At 40.5% G+C, this 23226-nt stretch overlaps 1 protein-coding gene across 4 annotated transcripts in view; it reads right to left on the bottom strand.

Moving 5' to 3' along the window:
- TRPM3 (transient receptor potential cation channel subfamily M member 3) overlaps positions 1–22539 on the bottom strand; it is a 595793-nt gene extending 573254 nt beyond the window's left edge. For all 4 annotated transcript variants that reach the window (XM_024211010.2, XM_024211011.2, XM_024211012.2 and 1 more), the window contains exon 1: positions 22363–22539. In XM_024211010.2, the coding sequence (XP_024066778.2) occupies positions 22363–22539 (177 nt within the window). The remainder of the gene's footprint in view (positions 1–22362) is intronic.
- Positions 22540–23226: the final 687 nt, after the last annotated feature.

The raw sequence follows: 23226 nt of genomic DNA, 5'->3' as shown, positions 1-23226 counted from the left end.
AAAAAAAAAAAAAAAAAAAAAAAAAAAAAAAAAAAAGGTGGGGGGGGAGAAGCACAGCATGCAGCTTTTCTGGGACTGCCAAGCTAAATCTCAGCCTTCCACAGCTAGAACAGGCCTTTGCCTAAGCTAAGTTAATCTTTCAAGAGTGAAGCAGCACGTGCTATCATCCTTCACCATCAGACTCAGAATGGAGTATCCCAGCTAGCAACAGACACTGCAGCCACTTAGCTCGAGGATAACTTCACTGCCAGTACAGTTCTCCCAAAGGTAAATTTATTAACATGGAGGGTGGGGTTGGGGGGGGGGGGGGGAAGAGAAAAGAGAGAGAACGAACACACGGGACAGAAGGAGAATCCAACCCTTCAGAGCACACCATGCGTTGGCTCCTACCTTCTTGTTCCCCTTGGAATATACAGGGAAATTAATGCCAGTTACCTGTTTAGCCTTACACCATCCAACCAAAAGGGTCTCCCCTCCCCCACTCCATCACAAACTTAGTTGCAAAGCAACAATTACCATTTCATTTCAGGTTCATTATTGTACAATAGTTGGAGGCTCTGAACCATGTTACTTGTGTTTGTATATTTATTGGTCCATCTGCTTGGCAATGCCACTACACTAATTATATTTGAACAGAACTATTGTATTTTTGACACTATTAAGTAAAACCATCATTTAGATTTGCCTTTACCCTTTGGGACTGGCCACATGTAATTATACCTCACAGAGTATACATTATTCATGCCCCAGAGTTGAAAAGTTAGAGAATTCCGGAGGTTACACAATAGTCAGTGAGGGAAAACATATATCAATTATACTAATTGTGTGGAGAAACCCCAGTAGTACATAAAAACATTTGAACAGATTTTTTCAAAATCTTGATTGTGTTTTTCCATAATTATGAAACCTTGATTTTTCCTTAATATTTTCCAAAAAAGATGCCCTCTGGTTTAACTATCACATGGATGACTGTATTAAAAAAAAAATGCAAGTTGCTGTCTGCTTACAAGAAGCAGGTCATGGTACATAGATGTGCCCTTCAAATAGATAAATTTTTAATGTTCTCTTTCTTTCCGAAAGCTATAGCTGAATCTGCCATTTTAAAAAATTATTTATTGAGAGCTGATTTATTGGGGGGTTTTGCTGTTGGCATTTGTTAACTGTTTTTTTGTTTGTTTGTTTTGTTTAAAAACAATTCTATAATAAACTCTTAAAAATGCTATTTGAGTAAAGTGTTAAAACAGCAACATAGGAGAAAATACATCACTCTTGTTTTGTTCCATATTCAAATTTATTTTATGTAAAATTTTCAACTTTAAATGTATTTTCATCACAGCAAGTTAACCTCGTTTGCAAAAATCCACTCCAATATTGTTCTCCTTTTGCAGTGGTTAGCTTTGATGCATTTTCCATTCATGACCTGAAGAAGAGCACTGTGTAAGCTTGAAAGCTTCTCTCTCTCTCTCTCACCAAGAGAAGTTGGTCCAATAAAAGATATTACCTCACCCACCTTGTCTCTCTTACCATCCACCATTTCATTCCATTAGGTATTAGTTCAACATTTCAATAGAGGAAACTGTGCTTTGAATTTAATTTGCATAACTGTTAAGCTATATAAAGAATTGCTTTTATTCAGCAGTCATACCAGACAGTCCCCTCTTTGAGTGACTGATTTTACATTCCTGGTCTCTGCAGTGTTGAAACAAAGAAAACTAGGAGGTCATAATCTCTGACCTCTCATGGTGCTACATTAGTGGATTTAAAATGTCATTCGAAGAGATTTTCTAGCCATCCTAACACACTTTCCTACTATTTTTTTGTAACAAAAAGATAGACTCAAACCTTAAATTTCAGAACAAGATCCAGATTACAAAACACTCCATGTCTACACTACACTACAAAATTATGTCAACCTAACTTACATCAGCATATAGCCACCACAGTTATTAAATTGCTTGTGTGCACACACACACTTGGCTCATTGCGTCAGCAGTGCACGTCCTCACCAGGAGCACTTGTATCAATCGTATTGTCAGCATGGAGCACTGTGGTATGGCTCCTGAAAGCCAGTAACAGTTGACATAAGTCGACTGTGCATACATTGGTGCTGTGTTGATTTAATTACATCCACCATGACTCTACACCACTTGGGGAAGAGATGTTACTAAATCAGCATAGCGAGGCACTTGGGTCAGTGGGAGCCAAATTTAAGTCAAGACTCTGAAGAGTTAAGTGGATGCAAAGCAGCTTATGTAGCCCTAACTCTGTAGGCTCCAGGCTTAGGATAGCTCCATTATTAAGACCGGACAATTTCATGTTTGAATCTATATCCATATTATTTATTTGAAAACACTCAGTATTAAGGGACTCTCAGGTTGGAGATTTTGTTTCAGGAATACCAAGCCTGCATTTTCTATGTTGTTACTGAAGATATTTGTAGGGGGTTATTTTTGTTGGGGTTTTTTTTGTTTTTGTTTTTTAAAAATCAAGCGTTTCTTATAACTCAGCTTTTTTCGGTGACTTAGCATTACTTCCAGCCCATCCAATGTGGGTTTGTGGAGGAGAGAACTGAGAAATGGGTTAAAATTAATCAGGAAAGAGAGAGACCTACCATGGATGAAGATCACCCCTTTTGGGCACTGGTAACTATCCCTGCCAGAAAGGAGCTAGAAATAAATCTTAAGAGACACTGCTGAATCCTGTACCTTTGGAATGCACCAAAGACAAGCTACAGCATTTTCACAAAGTTTGCCTGATTGAGGACATCCTTGTACAAGGATATGATTCCCCACCCTGCACATTTTTTCAAGTTTCAGATCTTTGCTATACTCTCAGTGTTCCCTCTAATTTTTCCCACCCATGTGGGAAATGAATTTTGTTATGTGCACCAATATGAAGGTGTGACATCACCTCGATATTGGTGCACATAATAAAATGCATGTGGTGGGGGTGGGGCCGAGGGGTTCTGAGTGTGGGAGGGGGCTCAGGGCTTGGGCAGAGGGTTGGGGTGCATGGGTGTGATGGCTCTGGCTGGGGATGAGGGCTGCGGACAGAGATGAGGGGTTTGGGGTGCAGGAGGGTGCTCCAGGGCTACAGTGGGGAGAGAGGACTCCCTTCCTAGCTCTCTCCCTGCAGCAGCACCCGGGCTGGGGGAGAGGCACCTCTCCCCACCACAGCAGCTCCAGGCCTGGGGCTGCAAGATAGGTACCCCTTCCCCGGCCCCAGCAGGTCTAGGCTGCAGCAGAGTTAGGCCCAGCGGAAGGGTGCCCTCGCAGGTTGGGGGCCTGGGGAGGGGTGCCCCTCCCCTGGTCAGTTCCTGGCAGGTCCCCGAGTGCCTGCATGGCACTAAATAGGCTGCTGTGTGGCTGCACAGCTTACAGGGAACTTGGCGCCTGTGACTGAAAGCTGACTCCATGGGTGCTCCAGGGCTGGACCACCCACAGGGAAAAAATGGTGGGTGCTGAGCACCCACTGGAAGCCCCCTATCAGCTCTCCTCTAGCCCCCCAGTGTTTGCCACCCACCAGCAGGTCCCTCCCCACACCTCCTGCCTGCCGCAATCAGCTGTTTTGCAGTGTGCCGGCAGCTTTGGGAGGGAGGAGGAGGAGAAGGAATAAGGGGGTGGCATACTCGGGGGAGGGGGTGAAATGGGAGAGGCCTTGGAGGAAGGGGTGGAGTGGGGGCGGGGCCTGGCATCAAGCACCTCCCGGCACATTGGAAAGTTGGCCCCTGTGCTTTCAGTATATTACTCAGTATACTCTGAAAGATAGAATTTCAACACAGGTATATACCATATAGGTTACTGGGCATTCTTAAAGAGTTGTCATTTGGTGTTTTAAGAGTAAATGTGGTATTTTATTTCCTATAATTAGAGTGGGGATTTAGCATATGTACCATTGTAATCATTTGAACTAGGCTAATGGTAGTAAATGTATATTAGCATTGCCCTCCTTCCTTCTTTAGCAATAGCATTCTGTTTCAGTGTGAAAACAATTCAATATATTTCTTAGTCCCATGCCTCTCCCATATTTTCTCCTCTGGTGTACAAATAAAGTTGACAACATTTTGATTTTGAAATGAGGGATAAATGTGAAAGGAGAAAAAAGAGGAGATAATCAGAGTTGAATTATAATCTTCTTTAGATTCCAGGTGACTTATTTCTTTTCTCTCATTCAAATAGGCTTTCATCTCCATCATGTATTTTACTGCATCTAAGGAAACTTTACTCTGAGAAAAATATATATTTTACCTCAAAGATTAGAGCTCTGCAGAATTTATTTAATATACAAAACGATAGAAATTAAAACTAAATTTTAGAAAAATCTCTTTTGTACAGCAGACATGCACAGCATAGCTCTCGTTCTAAACATTTTGCAATGTTACTTTTGGCAACATGTATTAAAAAGATTAGTGCTAAGAAGTTAGACAGTAGAGTTTTACCAATGCTACTCATTGATGTAAGGGCTTGTCTGAACACCGTAACAATGTTGGAGTATCCGGATCCCTCATTTGATCTTGAAAGCCATAACAAATGGTCAGGGAATCCATTAAGCCAATTTATTTTCTTGTGCTGTTAGACCACACATTCAATCTCCATTAAATTTATTCTACTATTATGCAAGAAAAAAGTGATTAGATATTAGTAATAAGCTAATTAAGCAATAAATATAAGCAATTTATTTTCATTATGCACAGCTGCAGCACCAGTAGCCTAACTAGTTGGAACCAATGAGTCCCTTGGCAGGTTAAGTATCTCTAACAGACAAGGTTAGTTATATATCATCTCACTTTCTCTCATCTTCCCACAGACAAATGGCATCTTTTGAGACAGATCCTCTCTCCCCCATATCTATAGCAGAGCATCAATAGCTTCCGACCTTGAACATTAAGACACAGAGACCTGGCATTTACAGTAGTTGAAATCCTGACACAATGAATTAAATTAGAAAGCACTTCAGGATATTCAGACAGTAAACATTCCTAACCTACTAAATCGGATCATAATACTCAATAGGATGTTCAGCCAGATGGCTTAAATGGTTAAATATTCTTAACTTTCCAAATTTGACTAGAGATATCTCATGCAGAAGAACATTCTGCAGTGCGACATGTAGCTGGCAACTGGAGAGTACATACATGCTACTAGCAGTATGCTATGATCTCCCTACGTGGCTATGACACCTACGCACAGTATGATCGTTACTATAGTACGTGCAATTAGCTTTAGCTTTCTAATCTGGTATTAATAAACTGCATAATTTGAAAAAAAAATCATTCAACTGTATACTATAATAAATACTGCCACCAGAAAATTTAAAAAAATTATGGTTGTGTAAGTGGTATATATTTACATAAATCCACATTTGCAACAGATTGTTCCTCTGTGATTGTATCTCTGGAGAAGATGATCAAGTTAGAAAAACTTTAATATTATGCAAACAATGAAAAATGTTGACGTTATAAGAGTTATACTGTGAGCTGAGAGACCAACACTATGCGAATCTGAAGAATTCTAAGCTCAGGTGGCAAAATGGCTTAGCCATCCTCTGTTACATTGCTCAAATTGCTCACTAGGCACCCAGTAGAGAGAGTGGAGGAGGAAGTAGCCTAGAAGCAGACTCCTTTATGTTGTATTGAACTCCCACAACTTGTATTTTCAGCATGAACTTGTTTGTTCCTTACCAAGTATTTAGAAAATAATCAAGTCTGGATGCACACAAGATACTCCCATTAACATTCTTAGTTCTGCATGCATCATGAAGAATATGCCACTTTAGTTATAGTCTCAAGCCAGAAAATTCACAGTATGACCACTGCAGTCTTTTCAAACTTTTCTATTAAAGATTCCTCCAACTATTAACCACTGCATTAATTTCTTGAAAGCCAAGCATTACTTTAAACCAACACATTCTTGCTGAGCAACAGATTTCCATTTCCCTACCTAATATACCATAGCAAATTGCTTGTCATGCAATAAGAGTTTGCCGCCTGTAGTTAGGCATGTTGACTGCATATTTCTATTCCATATCATGCTCATTACATAGTACTGACACAATCAAAAATAAAGTATCATCTTTGTGCCCTTTGGCATCTTTATTTAAATAAAGGGTCATATCAGTGTACTCTGCTTGAATTAAGACAATACAGACAGATCATCATCAAGAGCGTGGGTGGTACATAAAATGGCAAACAGATACCAGTTAGAAGCCTTTAACCAAAATACTGGATAGATATGTTACTTGAGTGCTGTATAGTATATTTCAATTCCATTGTTGTGACACACTAAGCTGACTCAGAGTTGACTTTTGGATATCTGTTAATACTAGTCAAATGATATTCATTGATTGGCTTCGGAAAATATTGCCTTTATTCACTGAACAGTATTTGATTAGTTATATACCTGGTTAAATACTTAAAAATTGTGAATAGTTTATTTAATGAATAATGACAATTGGGGTCAAAGTTTAACCAATTAACGTTAAACTAACTCTAACATCTGCAGTGTAATACCTCTCTTAATAATCACAATCAGAAAAGGCAGAAGCTATAGTACAGTAACTCCTCGCTTAACGTTGTAGTTATGTTCCTGAAAAATGCAACTAAGCGAAACGATGTTAAGCGAATCCAATTTCCCCATAAGAATTAATGTAAATGGGGGGGGGGGGTTAGGTTCCAGGGAAATTTTTTTCACCAGACAAAAAACTATATATTATATAGATATACACACAGTATACATTTTAAACCAACAATTTAATACTGTTCACAGCTATGATGGTTGTGAAGCTTGGTTGAGGTGGTGAAGTTAGAGGGTGGAATATTTCCCAGGGAATGCCATACTGCTAAATGATGAACTAGCACTCCGCTGAGCCCTCAAGGGTTAACACATTGTTAATGTAGCCTCTCGCACAAGGCAGCACGAACACGAGGGAGGGGAGACAGCATAGCAGACAGAGACAGACACACACCTTGTGTGTGGGAGAGAAAGGGGCAGTGTGCATTTCTGAGTAAGCTGACCCACTCTTAAGTGCATTGTCTTTTTAAGTGGATCAGGAAGTTAAGACAGCAGCTGCTGCCCCAAGCTCTCTCTGTCTCTCTCCATCCGCGTCCCTTCCCTGCTCTATATGGAGAAGGGGTAAGTGGGGTGCAGGGGGAGGGGGACAGCCTGACATTACCCGCCCCCCGCACAGCAAGCAGGAGTCTCTGGGAGCAGCCCCAAGGCATAGGGCAGGTGCAGCACATGGCAGTGGGGGGAGGGACAGCTGAACTGCCTGGCAACGGATAGCCTGCTGGGCAGCTGCAGCACAGGGAACAGGGAGCTGATAGGGGAGCTGCTGATCCACCCTGGTTACAAGCCCCGACCAGCAAGATGCAATGGGCTGCTCTTCCTGCAAGCAGTGGACAAAGCAGGCGGCTGCCAAATGATGTTATAAGGGAGCATTGCACAACTTTAAATGAGCATGTTCCCTAATTGATCAGCAACGTAACAATGAAACAACGTTAACCGCAACGACTAAGTGAGGAGTTACTGTACACAGCAACAAATACTCAGAAGCAACTCAAGACAATGTGCTGCCCTAAGCAAAACTTCAGTGTACTACCACCCCCTCTGGCCCTAGGACAGGGATTCTCAATGAGGGGGCAACGTCAGACCTTTTTTGGGGGGGGGGGGGGGTGCAGCAAGCCGTCCAACAATTCAGTGACTATGGTAGAAATGAATCGGGAGGGGGAACAAACACCAAGTCACAGCACTATTCACTCAGTTTTGGCCTGGCCACCCCTCTGTCATGAATGGAAGGGGCAGCCGGGCCAAATTTGAGCGAGTGCTATTGCATTCTGGTGCATAAGGTTGCAGGACCACTCAGGTTCAGCCTGGCTGCCCCAGCAGCTGCTTAGCATGCCTATAGCTAGAGTGGCCCCTACAAATAGTATTTCTGTTTATTCTACATTTACTAAATTAGTCTAGTACTTGACACTTCTCCCATTAAGTAGTAAGATCTACATACAGTAACCCTACTATGAATCTAATTAGACGTGTAATTGAGCTTCTGAAACAAAATGTATATAGAGGTGAATGGTTTTCACTATATCTGAATCCTTACAAGATATTCTCATAAATGTGGCAATATAAATGTGTTGGTATGAAATCCATACAACTCCGGATCCAGAGTACCTTCTGGGACATTTTGAAAAGGGGGAAGCCGGTTAACAGCATTTATAAAAAGCTTATTGACGACGGGGGGGGGGACGGCGGCGATGTGGTGATTAAAGTTTGTCATGGACTATATTTTAATTGATTTTAAAGTTCATCCCCTTTTAACCCTGCTACTATCCCTAAATTTTCAATTATACCCTTTCACAGTCTCCAAAGCGCTTATATAGCCTGGTTGTTCTGTAACACCTGTGGACACTAGAACGAATTGCAACTCCTCTAGCTTCAACTGAGTTAGATCAGAAATTAATTTACCCTATTGTGAGGAGATTGACCCCTCATCCTACTATTCTGTTAGTTAACAAGGATAGCTCAAAACTACTAGAATTGTACTTTCAAATAGGAAAGGCTTTTCTTCAGCCCATTCCAGTTGGTTATCTGGGCTACAGATCCATGCAACATTTATCCTAGTAATTTCACTGCCACAAGAAGTTTTAAACTAGAAATGGGCTTGAACCAAAACTTAAGACCTCTGTGTTAGAAAAGTTTCAACCTTGATTCAAACTTTGCAGCTGAAGCCACAAGTTTTTTCTCCTGTCCTTAAAAGAGTTCTCAAAACAAAGTTCAGTCCTATTGTAATTGAAATAGTTCTAGCACAATGGAAGACCAAGTATTCTTACCTATGTGAGTAGTAACTCTTCATTGGCTTAGCTTGCAGCAAGGGAGATTTAGGTTAGATATTAGGAAAAACTTTAATTATAAAGATAGTTAAGCACTGGTACAGGTTAACTGGGAAGGTTATGGAAGTCCAGTCCTTGGAAGTTTTTAAGAACAGGTTGGATATACACCGGTCAGAGATGGTCTAGATAAACATAAATCCTGCCTCAGAGCAGGGGAAATGGACTGCACTAGACCTTTCAAGGTCCATTCCAGCCCTACGTTTCTATGTTTATACATATATTCCTATATATAGGGTTACCAGATAGCAACTGTGAAAAAACAGGACAGGGGGTGGGGAGTAATAGATGCCTATATAAGAAAGAGTTCCCAAAAATGGGACTGTCCCGTTAAAAGCAGGACATCTGGTCACCCTACTATATACCATCATTTTCATCCCTCTTCACCAAGACTACCTTTCTTGCCTTAACTACACTGATTCCAGTGCAGTTTCACAGCTTGCACAAGTTCTAAATTTGTCCCATAGTTTTCCACCTAATCAGCTACTAAAAATAAAACTATACCATGTGCAATCATAATAAGATATTTAATTATGTAATATAAAAAAGCAGAAAAAATAATCACAGTAAATACCATGTCATTATCAGTCAGTGGAAGTAATGTGAAGTAAACATCCATAATAAGTTACCACATTACCAAGTTATTACCTGGTGTTCTTCCTCATTACAAACAAGCACTCAAACACGCTTGCATCACCGTCAGTCATTAGCACTGTGGTTTCCTTTGCCTGTTTATTTACCGATTACCTTTGAAATTCTTTCACCAGACATGTCTATACAGAGACTAATAAATATAACCACAATGTGTTTTTTTTGGGGGGGTGGGGGGGGGGGAGAGAATATTTAAATTCTTGGAGGAATGCATTTTGGGGGGGGGGGGGGGGGGGGGAGGAAACAGGCAAATACTAGTGGATTGAATAATCTCATGTGTTTTATACAGTCACCAGACCATATTGTCTACATCAAAACCACTTTTATGACAATAGTGAACAGCACATAGGACTTTGTTCCTGCTGCTCTTATCTTACACTTGTTAACAGAATAGGAATTAGGTCCTAATAATGTGAATCAAACAAAACGGTTTCAATATTTGTTACTCCTATGTTCTAAAGTTTCAATTAATAAACTCCAGCAGTCCCATCATACTACGAGGTCTTTTAGAACACTGTTTTGGTTAAGACACTATTTCCTCTTGGTCCATGTACTCTGAATCTCTATTATGGCTCCAATGAGTCACTTCCAGTTACAATTACTGGGACTGGGCTCCCATGCTTCTAGTAACACAAGTTATGTCACTGCCAAGCAAGGTATCTCTTGCCAGTATTAGACTGAAAAAAGCCAGTTGTAATTAAAAATGAGACCTTACGTGCAATTTACATCTTGTAGGGCGAGAAGTGCATCTCAACATGTTGCCTAGACTGCTGAAGAAAGTTAAACAGTTTTCTTTAAACTTAAGAGGGGGCTTTAGAACAAAAAAAAGTCTTTTTACTGCAATTCCAAAATTAAAAAAAAGAATTTTTTTTTTTTTTTTTTTTGCCTTTTAAATCACAAAATCCTTGCTTGAGAATAAGATTCCAGGGGGGATGGAATGGACAGGTGGGAGGGAAATTGGAAGAATGCATTCAAATGTAGAAAAATGATTTGGCTTTTGTAGCTTGGCAAATCGGGGGTTTTCTTTTCTATTCCTCCTTGGTGCTCTTCTCTTTCTGCCCGTTCAAATTCCTTGTTTCTGTTACTTTAAAAACAAACACAAAAAAACTCTTGAAGTTTCTAAAGAGTTGCCTAACATACACCTTCAAGGAAAATATTGTGTATGATTACAGACCACAATAGGTCTGAATGCACATTATGCAAGGGAGACTTCCAGTCCAACTAACGCACTTGTTCTGTAGGCATTAATCCAAAGCCTCTGTCTCCCCACTATATACAGACATAGGGTCTCAACCAAACTAAGGGCCAAGATTTTCAAGAGTGTCTATTGATTTTGAATTCTCAGACTAAGACACCTTTATAAGGGCATAGGTTCATCCATTTTTTTTTTTTTTTTTTTATTATTAAAAGAAAGAGGCACCCCTTAAAAGGTCACCTGCTTAAAAACAGACATCCAAATATCTCTAACCACTTTTTGAAGTCTTGTCCATTGCATTTAACACTATCATCCCACTTTAAAAAAAAATTTCCATCTCCTTTTGATGCAATTCATCTAATATAAGGCACTTGCTTTAATTTCAGTTTTAATTTCAACTTGAGAAGAGACTACACACACACACCCCATCTCAGCAAACTAAATGGGACACTTCAGTATTTGCCCAACTCATCATATCGCAGAATTAACAAAATGCAGAGTCATTTCTCAGACAACTAAACAGTCTCATTGTTAAAAAAAAAAAAAATAATAATAATAATAATCCTCAAGACCTAGCCAAGAGGTACCGATATACTGGGGAAAATTTTCAAACATACTGGAATTAAAACTTTTCATTATTTTTCTTACCATGTTTAAGTTACTAAAGCTGTGTGTTAAAACAAAAGTTGTCCTCCCTCTCTCAGCTCTCTCTTTTGGTCCTGCAGGGAAACCATAAAGCTGAATTCTGTAATGTTTTACATCCCATATAACCCACTGAAGTCTTTAAAATTCTGCTCTCAGTGGCACTCTCAATTGAAATACACCCTTCAGAGTTATTCAGCTCAGAATCTAACCCATTAACTTCAAAAGGGTTGGTGAGTGAACATATCAGCATAGAATTTGGCAGAACAATCAAACTATAATTTCAGAGTCATTTCAGATTAGTAACACAGGATGATTTTATTCTAGAATCAAATTGAAGTGAAAAAACAACATGGGAGAGAGAAGGCATTCACACACCTCTTTACAACAGTTATAAAGAGACTAAAAATGGCCAAGTGTGCATGTATAAATTCTACTTCAAATTTGTTTCACTGTGAAAATTTAAAAAGAAACACTCCCATAACAGCCTAAAGAAAGAGTCCTATTCTGACACTGCAAAGAAGCAATATTTACAGTTCATCTGCAGCTTGTAACCAAACTCATTTATGCTTATACTAATATTAAAACAAAAGTTTGACCCGCTGCTGTGACTTGCACACAGACCAATTATAGGGAACTCTGTCATGTATTAGTTCACATACAGGTTTGCTTATTGAAAGCCAATAATACAAACCAATAGGACTTATTTAGAAAAGTGATGAAGGTACTATATGCTGAATAGATATTAATAGAAAATTAGGGTTGGAGGAGACCTCAGGAGATCAACTAGTTCAACCCCCTGCTCAAAGCAGGACCAACACCAACTAAATCATCCCAGCCAGGGCTTTGTCAAGCGGACCTTAAAAACCTCTAAGGAAGGAGGTTCCTCCTAGTGAAATATTTTTTCTTAATATCCAACCTAGACCTCCCACACTCAACTTGAGACCATTGCTCCTTGTTCTGTCATCTGCCACCACGGAGAACAGCCTAGCTCCATTCTCTTTGGAACCCCCCACCCCCTTTCAGGTAGTTGAAGGCGGCTATCAAATCCCCCCTCACTCTTCTCTTCTGCAGACTAAATAAGCCCACTTCCCTCAGCCTCTCCTCATAAATCATGTGTCTCAGCCCCCTATTCCTTTTTGTTGCCCTCCACTGGACTCTCTCCAATTTATCCATATCCCTTCTGTAGTGGGGGGCCCAAAACTGGATCAAGTACTCCAGATGTGGCCTCACCAGTGCTGAATAGAGGGGAATAATCACTTCCCTCGATCAGCTAGCAATGCTCCTACTAATGCTGCCCAATATGCGGTGAGCCTTCTTGGCAACAAGGACACACTGTTGACTCATATCCAGCTTCCCATCCACTGTAATCCTCGGGTCCTTTTCTGCAGAACTGCTGCTTAGCCAGTTGGTCCCCAGCCTGTAACAGTGCATGGGATTCTTCCGTTCTAAGTGCAGGACTCTGCACTTGTCCTTGTTGCACGTCATCAGATTTCTTTTAGTCCAATCCTCAATTTGTCTAGGTCACTCCGGACCCTATCCCTACCCTCCAGCATATCTACCTCTCCCCCCATTTTGTGTCATCCGTGAAATTGCTGAGGGTGCAATCCATCCTTTCATCCAGGTCATTAATGAAGATGTTGAACAAAAACGGCCCCAGGACCGACTCCTGGGGCACTCTGCTTGATATCGGCTGCCAACTAGACATCGAGCCATTGATCACTACCTGTTGAGCCTGATGATCTAGCCAGCTTTCTATCCACCTTATAGTCCTTTCATCCAATCCATACTACTTTAACTTGCTGGGAGACCATATCAAAAGCTTTGCTAAAGTTAAGGTATATCACATCCACTGCTTTCCCCATATCCAGTTATCTCATCATAGAAGGCAATCAGGTTGGTCAGGCATAATTTGCCCTTGGTGAATCCATGTTGACTGTTGCCAATCATCTTCCTCTCCTCCAAGTGTAATATGTTGAACAAAATTTTAGTGCTCCTATGTTGAGGAACAGCAGGTCAATGTTTATGGTTAAATACTGACAAGCACCACTTTTGGCTTCATTACCAATCCATACAAATAAGATAGATGGAGAAAAGTTTTCCCTTAATATTTCAAAGCAGAAATTTATATATTGCAACATTAAACACTGCATGTTATAAGAAATTTAGGCAAGCGTGCCTAAAATGTCAAGTCTGTACTATTCATCAAATACCACTCCTCCCTATCCACACACAAAAAAAGTTTCAAACCTCTCAGAACTTTAGATAATTGCTACTAGATGGAGTTCAAACAGGATACATACAAAACAAAAAACATTAGATTAACAAAAAATAGGTTTTAGTGAAACAGAGTTTGTTTTTAAATCTTCAAGTAAATATAAGAAAGCATTCAGAAAATTATCATGTACCAAATGTTTAAGATGTACAGTTTTAACAAACAGAACATTTTTTTTAAATAACCAAAGAGAGAAATAGATTAAAAAAAAAAAAAAAGAAGACAATGAATGACTAGAAAAGTAGTCCACAAAGTTCAACCTGCTTATCAGTACCTTTGGCTCCCTCTGCAAGGGATTGCTTCCACTTTCATCAATAGAGTCACCACCAGTAAAAAGAACTATTATTAAGAGTATGATGACAAAGCAATAAATATTCTGGACAGCAAGGCTAAGCATTTCAAAATCAAAAAGTTAATCTTACAAAGTGAGAACTGTGTCTGATCCACCAGATGTCCTGATTCTCACAAGTCTTCTATATTATACGCATTAGCTCTCACCTTTCCTCCCTAGTCAAAACCAACTGTCTTGCTGGCAGAGGCTTTACTGCATTTCTGATTACTTCAATATACAGAAAGTGAAGTAATCACAAAGAGATTGTGTACTAATACCCTGAATAAAAATGGCAGGGAAAAAACACCAATCCAAAACAAAAAAGCTTTGTACTATCCTGTTTGGGCCAAATACTGTCATCCACCATACAGGACAAGTGTCTGGGCTGCAGTCAAGGGGCAGGAACTTGAGACTGAAGGAGGGGACAGGAATACCTCTCCCCCCCACCCCAATTTGTGAAGTGGGTCCCTCCACAACTCCCCCAAACTGCTTGAGCACAGAAAACCAGTACAGAAAGAGCTTTCACCACACCAAACCAGTGTATCCATCTCCCACTCCCTTCTGCAACACCAGTGCCCCTGTTCTGCTGGGTCTAGGTCCTTCATAGTTATGGAGAAGGGGTATTTGACTCAAGTTTTGAATATGTATGTATGTATGTATGTACGTACACACACACACACACCCCACTTTTTCCTACACATTTCTGATACATTAAGTAACATTCTACTCTGACTTCAAACACCTGCTCATAACCTACGACTGATAACGTCCTACATATTTTACAGAACATTTCATCCATAAGGATCCTAAAGCACTTTACTACTATACTCCACCCATCACTCAAGTTAACAATCTCTGGAGTGGAATACAAACACTGCTTAATAACACTTGCTAACAAGTAACTGTTTAGGATATGAATTGAAGTGAAGCATACTACATTCAGTTGAAACTATAAAGAGAAAAATCAGGCAAGCAGAACATAATTGTCCAAATTCAACTTGAAGAAGATACCTAGGTAGAGCTGGCTGGAAAACAGATTTCCCACAAGAATTCCCTTTCAAAGTTTTCCCCTCTAGAAATTCTAGTTTCACAAGGGACTCGTCAAAAATATAGGAAAGTTCCCCTCCCTCCCCCCACTCATGTGTTCTCACTGGGAAAAGTCAGGAGACCCCTCCCCCCCCCTCAAAAAAAATAGTATAAAAAGTGTTTCACTTTGGAGAGAAAAAAAATGTTACTTTCAGGCACAAACTGTTATTGTGTTCCAACGCTTGCCAGTTGGAAAACAAATCCAAAACCAGGAAAAATTCCACAAATTTGAACCATTTTTTTTTTGGTGAAGATTTGGGGTTGGGTATCCCTTCAGAAAACAGAGTCAGAATGAACACTTCCTGCAAAATGTTTGATGAAAACTTATTTTTTATTAAAATACGTCAATCCTTTCTGTCAGATTGACACCTAGGTTAGCACTACTATTCTTGCATTAAAAAATAAACATATTGCAATCTTTAAAATGACGATTGTTAATTCCTCACATTTACATAGTATATTAAAGATTACAATGCCTTTGTCTTATCTAGCATGTCTCATTCATAGATCTCAAAAACATTTCACACACGCTGCAAGTATCGTTATCCCTATTTTACATGTGAGGATCCTAAGGCCACTAAGAGTGGAAGTGACTTAATGGAGGTCAGAAAAGTGAGTGTTCTATTCAAGTTTTAGTGCAGTGTCCTAGCCACTGCATGACAGCTTTAACTACCCTATTCATCCCTTAAGCCACAGATGTATATGCCCACACCTTAGCTATGCCATGAGCTAGCTGACAGATGCACTCTGTCACTCACAGGTGTTGAATGTAAGTGAGAGATTGTGTCAGAAGATTCCAACGGAGGACCAAAGAGACTGCTCAGAATTTAAAATGATTTGTTCCCCACCCAAATAGAAATACTTTATGTGCTTATATTTTTTCTCATTGATATTTTCTTTTCATCTTAATGCTACTTTATATAGCCTAGGGGGAAGACATATCTTTTCATGTTACTTAAGTTTCAGTTCAAAAGAAATCACCTTTAAAGAAAGATCTTGCATCAAAAGTGAGTGGTTGTACAGTTATTTAGCTTCTCTATTGTAAAACTAACCCACTCGAAAACCCACAATGGGTTAAAATAAGGAAACACCTAGTATGGACACTGACTTTAGTTATAAGTGGTGCAGCTAGCCTCTTATGACCAGAGTTTAATAATATAGGATGAAATCCTAGCCCCACTAAGTTAACGGCAAAATGACAAGACTCCCATTGATTTCCATAGGGTCAGGATTTCATCCACAGCTAATTAAAGGATGGAGAGAGGAAAAAGATAGTCAACGTTTGCTACATTTAAGCTGTGGCCTTTGCATTACATTCTTCAAATCCCACCCATAAATTTATTATTTTATACCAACATTGACTGCATTTTGTCATCTTTACTACAGCAGTCAGTTTTGATTACAATACTGAGTTTTGTTTAGATCATACTGCTTGTGTTTTTCTGTGGTCTATGCACTGTTTACTATTATAAGCTGCCAATATTAGGAAAGTTTTTCCCACCTCAATGCCCCACTCCCCACAAATCAACACTGGCCCATTCACTCTTCCTTACAATCTAAACACCAAAATAAATATAGGCCAAACCAAAAACACCAAACCCTGACAAAACTCCACCTACCCAAAGGGAAAGTACTAATAAAATTAAACCTTAGGTACAGAATTACTAATTGTTACTTTTTACTTCTCATGATTTGAGGTTTCATACTTAGTCAGTAAACTCTACAGCCATGCGACCAAGAGAATGGTTAGAGACTTCAGATACAGTTACAATGCAGCAGGCTGTAACAAGATGTCTGAATCTAAGTTTAGGCAGACACTGGAGAGCTTCAACTCTATTTAGGCATTATGCAATACTTGTATGAAGAAAACTGGAGCGATAATATCCATAATACCTATCAATGCTTTGCTTGTTGTCATCCTTGTCATGAGAGGGGGGAAAATCTAGGCTCTCTGTGATCAGCAAAGATAGAAAAATACACAGCATGATTTAACACCTATAACCAAGAATCAGTCATGCAAGTCACCTTGACTGACTGGTGAAGAGACTCTACAGTAGCATGGTTCAAAGTGGACTTTAATATGCTGGACTTTGACATCTCTCAATAAGGGGACAATAACTCTTATATGGGCAACAAAGATTTTTGTTATTTTCTCCAGGGAATGCTTGGTGGATCTGTTGATGTACCTTCACCCTGATATGATAAGGCAGTATAACACCTGGGACTACATAACCAGATCAAGTGGGTGTTGGTTTCCACTGAACAGCCCCGATTTGTAGAGATGCACAATTTGTTTTCCATCCCCCTGTGTAACCCACATAAGGAAGCCTACCTAACTGGGCTTTCTATAATATTCAGATGTGATATTGTGCAAAACACACCAAAAAAAAATCCACAAAAAAAAAAACCACCATCTTTTATTTTCTCTATTTTTAATATACTCTGATGTGGGTACCTTCACTTAGATGGCCCTAAAGAGATATGAATTCAACTTCCGAGGAAGGGTGCCAAGAGATAAGGTGTTTCTGGAGCCTAACCGCCACCCCACTTACGGTCTTAGATACAAGGGGCATGGACAGCAGTGTCCTCTCCCATTAAGGTATATGGCAAGAAGGTTGTAGCAAGCTAACACAGGGAAGAAGCTTAAAGACAAAAGGAGGAGATGGAGTTGGCTGGGCATGACAAAGGGTTATACTGAAATGATGAAAAAGAAGGCAGACCTTAAAGGGTACCAAGGTTGTTCCAGAACAAAGAATGAGAGGGATAGGCAAGGCCATCTCAGTAAAGAATGCATTCTTGACAATCGATACAAGAGCAAAGAAATCCACATAAAAGTATCTTCTACACTACTGACCTAAGCAAAACTATATAAGTCATCTGTACCATGAGGCTGCATATTCTGAAAAGTATGGTTACTTTAAAATAAGTTGTGGCAGAGAGATGGAGATTGTTGGGGGAAAAGCATGATGCGGGGAGGGTGGGGATGGAGTCAGGTCTGGAGGTTCTAATGCTTAAGAAACAGAGGCTTAAAAAAAAAACTGGAAAGAGAAATAGTTCTGAGAGAGGGTTTGTTGTCAAAAGGTACTAGTTGAACTCAAGCCTGCAGGTCTAACCCATCTAAGTGGCAATACTAGCCCATGTACTATAGAACATTACTGAAAGTAATCAATTTCTACAATTTTAAGATAATAGAATTGGCTATTGTTGCATCCTCATCTGTAATTTTATTTAAGACAGTTTCAATGTGACACTGAAACCCAAATAAACCCAAGTCAGGCAACTGCCTACATTGTAAATAAGATTTTAAAAACAGATCTAATGTATATACTGAAGACATTATCTTTCAGACAAGCTTCTAAAGAAAACAACTCCTCCTCCTCAAGAATGAATGACAACTTTTATTTTAGGCAAATATTCTTCTACATAAACTATTCTGGAGCTATATGAAATGCAGTTGCAAGCAACATGCATGATCTAAAAAGAGCAGACAGGTATAAGCACTTATATGTCCCCAGCACCATGGCATAGATTTGTTGTTTTTTTTTGTTGATTAAAACAAAACAAACAATTTTTCTAGTAGGGGTAGTCATGATCGAGTCTATTGTTGCTGGAAGGTGGGAAGTGAAGTCAATTGACTCAGACAGTAACTGTGTATTATGCTACTGAGTTATTTTCTCTCAACTATTTCCAGCAAAAAAATATGGAATGCTTAACATTAAAGATACTGTACTATAGACCTATCATCATCATCATCATGTCTCAGAAGCTTCAGCACAAGTTTAATGGGTGGTTTTCCTCCATGTCTCAGCCTTAGAGCATGCAATAAAGGAACTGAAAATATACCTTGTACAATGTCTAAAACTTGGCTATAATTGGCTTTTCCTGTAGCATAATTAGAAAGTCAAAGATTGGGTCTTTTAAGCTTTGCTTACATCTGTAGATAAAGAGAAGTGTAACAAAACAAAACAAAGCTTGTCAATGTTGGGAGCATTTTCTATGAGTGCTACTCATGAACAGTGAACTCAGAATTCAAGAACAGAAAGTTTGTACTCAGTAAGTAGGCATGCAGTTGATGGGTGTGGCAGAGGTCATCTTGCTCTCCTGTCATTGATACCCAACGGAACCTTCTCTCTTCTTAAGAGAGTGTTAGTGGCATGTTCTGACATTTCTGGGCAAATAGCCAAGACACCTCCCATTAGAATAAAAACAAATTCGTATAAAGAGCTATTTATTCTTACTCACGTACCCATGACAAACACTTCAAGCAATGTAATATACAAGTGGTTAATGGAAGCATTCCTCCTTTTGCCAATATTTCTTGATGTAAAATGGGTCTATGCCAAAGCTGTACTCCTTACCTATACTAGTTACTAGATATTTGAAATGACCACCTTAAAGATAGGAGATTGGTTTCCACAAGCATAATGGGCTCTTTATATGGTGCAAGTGAGGAGGCCAGGGCAAATACCACATATCTAAACGGTGTTTGGGCTGAACAGTAGGTTTAGTGTAGAAAACTAATTTTTAGCATTTAAGGCAGCAGTCTGAGTTAAAGCTTTTCCTTTACATTAAATATTGTCAGGATTGAGGCTTCTCATGCTTGCATCAGAATGTATAGTAGATTTCCCTTCCAAATTACCTCAGCCTGAACCATTTAACCCTTTAAAAATCTACATAAAATGTGCTCTCCGTTATTTGTTCCTCCAGCAGTGTAACTATACATATGAATAGTATCATCATGTAGGACCATAAAAACCCTTAGTAGGTAGCAGATTACTGATAAAGTTTTAGAGTTGAATCTCCACTGCTTTGCACCCATAATCTTTTTACACCAAAATCAGAATATTAGAATTACACCCTTGTTGGACAAATATAATGACTACACAAGAGCCAAGGCAGTTGAGAACAAAGTCAGAGATGAGAGGAGAAGTTTTGAAATATAGATGAGCTCAAGTCAAAGTTCCAATCTGATAAAGGATCCGAACTTTGAGAAAAATACAGGATTTTGGTTTGTGCCCCTGTTTAAAGAAACACAAAAACCCAAACATTGAACTGGAGCTGTATCTGTAATTACAGAAAAAGAACAAACATGTATTGACTAATATGTTCCCAAAACAGTGGAGAACATACCCTACTCTTGCTTGCTCTAAACACAATCTGTAGGTTAACATTCTCAAATAGATTTTCTGAGATTATATGCTAATATTTCAGATAGAGTGTCACATAATAGGGAGATGTGTTGTAAAAACAGCCACTGATATGCCCTGTTTGTTTTGTGGCTAGCAATAAACAAAGATTTATAGAATCAGTCTCACATTTACTGTCATTTCCCTCCCCACCATTTCTGGAGCTGAAATATGGTGTGCATGTATTACCTTGGAAATACCATTTTAAAAAAGAGAAGAGAAGAGGAGGGGGAAATTGGTAATTTCCTCTTGTTATTGTGCATAAATTAGCTAACACTGTACTATGGTTTCAACCTGTGTTATGACATTTTGTTTGCAACTTGAATCTAATTCAAAGAATCAATCTTAGTTATCAGACAAAAATATTTTGTAAAATATGTATGAGACAATTAAAACAAGACTACAAAATATTTGTTCTGAGATATTGATGATAGAACTCTCAGTTCTATCTAGAATATTTCTGCTGTGAAAAAAAAAAGTTTGAGGTAGTACCACAATTTCATCTTAAAAAAAAAAAAAAAAAAAAAAGGTTAGAATTTTAATCTCTCTTTTCTCCATAGATCAGAATACTATTGCTTCTCCACATGTCTTCTGGTTGTCATAGAACTCCTCCTACCATAGGTCTTTTCACTCTTATGTTCTTCCCCCATAGATATTCAACCTGTGGATATTTTCCTTGCAACTTGACAACTAACAAATCTGCACGTACATTTGAAATAAATCACTCTTACTCCATCGAATCAAATATACAACCTGAGAACTGAAGCAACAGGTTTTTGCCAAGAACATATGGTATTTTTCCTAAGCAAATGAAGACAGCAATGGTATGCAAAGTAAAATGAGAGAGCAAACTTGTAACAATCCAGAAAGATTTATACTGTCCCCTCAATTTTCTTGTGCATTTTGTCAGGAAAATTAACATGTGATATATACTTTCAAATATAATGTGTATACTCATAAATATGTCTGTCAATCTACCTTACAAATTCCTAATGCAGCCTCCCAGTGTTATTAAGCAAAAAATAAACACTTTTTTTTAAATTGTATTAAAGTCTCATATTTGGGAAAAAGTTAATATTTAAAATAGTGTGTCCGGTTAAATGAACCATAAAAGGGAAAACTACAATAGTTCATACATTCATAATGCATTGCTTCTAAAGAGGATTTAAAATTATTTTAAAGGACAAACTTTCAGAAGCGTGTTCATGGGCTATCAGAAGAAAAACCATCACAAAAGGAGGGATGCTGGGATGGTCCTTGCAGCAATTACAGAACATTATGAAATCGCACGTCTAAGTGCAATGTGAAAACGCCAGTAGGTAAGAGATGCATAGTTTATGGTGGTTCTATTTGATTATTCAGATGTCTATAAATCCGTTCCATCACCAATATAACCAGGGAAAGCATTTTGACTCTTGGGAAATGGCAAACCTTCCCCCGCAGCCCCAGTTATTCGGGCTGGTACAAGCAACAGGAGGTTTCCTTGCCCCGATCTCTAGTCAGATTCAGAACACAATACATTTTTTCCCTAAGATGCAACTGTTTTCTTCCTCATCAATTGGAGGTGGTGTCTGGTCATTTTAACAATGCAACGATTGAGACACTGCCTTAGGCACGGCCGCTATTCATATTCAGAAAGCTTCTGTTGCAACAAGTGAGAGGAGGGAGTGGAGTTTACACACGAGATGGGGTTTCACAGTGTGGCTAGCACCACCCGCCAGCCGCGATGTTTCCGCGGATGCACACGGGAAGGTTCACAAGCCACTGGGTTTAGCCATTACAGGAGTCAAACCACAACGTCCCCTGTAAAACACACCGGAGTCCCCCCGCCAGTGAGAGTGGGACGCGCTCCCTTGCCGGCTTTCCCACCCAGGGCTGCGAAGAGCCAGGACCCAGCACTCATGTGAGCAGCTCTGCAGCGAGGCCGGGTAACGAGACGGGTGCCACACCCCAGCAGTTTTGCCCTAGTCCGCTCCCACCCCCCAGAGAGGCTGTTAACTGTGCCGAGGGGAGGCCCGCGAGCATGTCCTCTGCGGGGGAGAATTCCCGGCTCGGGGCCCCAACAAGTTGAGGTGCTTTGAGGCGAATAGGGAAGGAGCCTTGCGCACTTACCGGCGCCTGCTGGGAGGCGAGCCCAGCCCGCTTGGTGGAACCCTGCCTCGAGCTTAACCTTTTCCAGGACTCAGCAAACCTCCCCCGGCTGGCGCTCCTGCTCCGTCTCCTGCCCGCTTCCGCCTGCTCCGAGCAGCCTTTCTCCACCTCGCTCGGGCTCTTCCACTTCTTCCCCATCTTCGAGTCAAGTTTGCTCTCCTGGCGCGGCTGGGCTGCTGCGGCGCCGTCCTCCCCCTTGGGGCACGGCTGGGCGCGCTCTCTCCGCGGCCGCCCTTGCCAGCTCCGCGCACCTGCACGCGCCTTTCCCGGGACGCTCCCCTGGAGGCGCGGAGCTGCAGCTCCCGGGCACCGCGGCGGCGGGGTCTGCAGCGGGCGCTGGGGGCCGGGTCGCGCCTGGGGCTAAAAGAGCCGTGCCCTGCTCGGCGTTCCTGCCGCACGCCAGCTACCACAGCAGCACAGGTTGCGCTGGTAATTACGTTGCCAAGAGACCGGGGGTAGCAGCTGGCTCAGAACAAGCGGCTCTTCTCTCCTTCTTCGCTCCCCTCGCCCAATTCTTCCCCAGCTTGTGGCAGGGGAGGAGATAACGGGACCAAGCAGCCCTGCCCCCCTCACCTGCCACCTCTAGGTCACGTTGTCCTACCAGGCGAAGGAGGAAAGTGCAGCTAATAGGAACCAGCTCAGGGGCACGAAACTTGACACACTCCTAGCACCTTCCCCTATCCCGAAAAGAAAAAAGCTCCACCTTGCCTTGGTCTTTCCCAAGAGGGTAGGTGGTGCTAACCACAGGGAAAATTGCTAGAGTCTTCCTCACCTTTCCTGGCACTAATTTACCGGGATGCACCCCCCGGTGGGCAAAAACAGCCC

Source organism: Terrapene carolina, unplaced genomic scaffold (genome assembly GCF_002925995.2).
Source record: "Terrapene carolina triunguis isolate 2854851 unplaced genomic scaffold, T_m_triunguis-2.0 Scaffold113, whole genome shotgun sequence".
Lineage (NCBI taxonomy): Eukaryota > Metazoa > Chordata > Testudines > Emydidae > Terrapene > Terrapene triunguis.
Note: the sequence above shows the minus strand (reverse complement) of the source record. Positions and strands in the feature narration are given on the sequence as shown.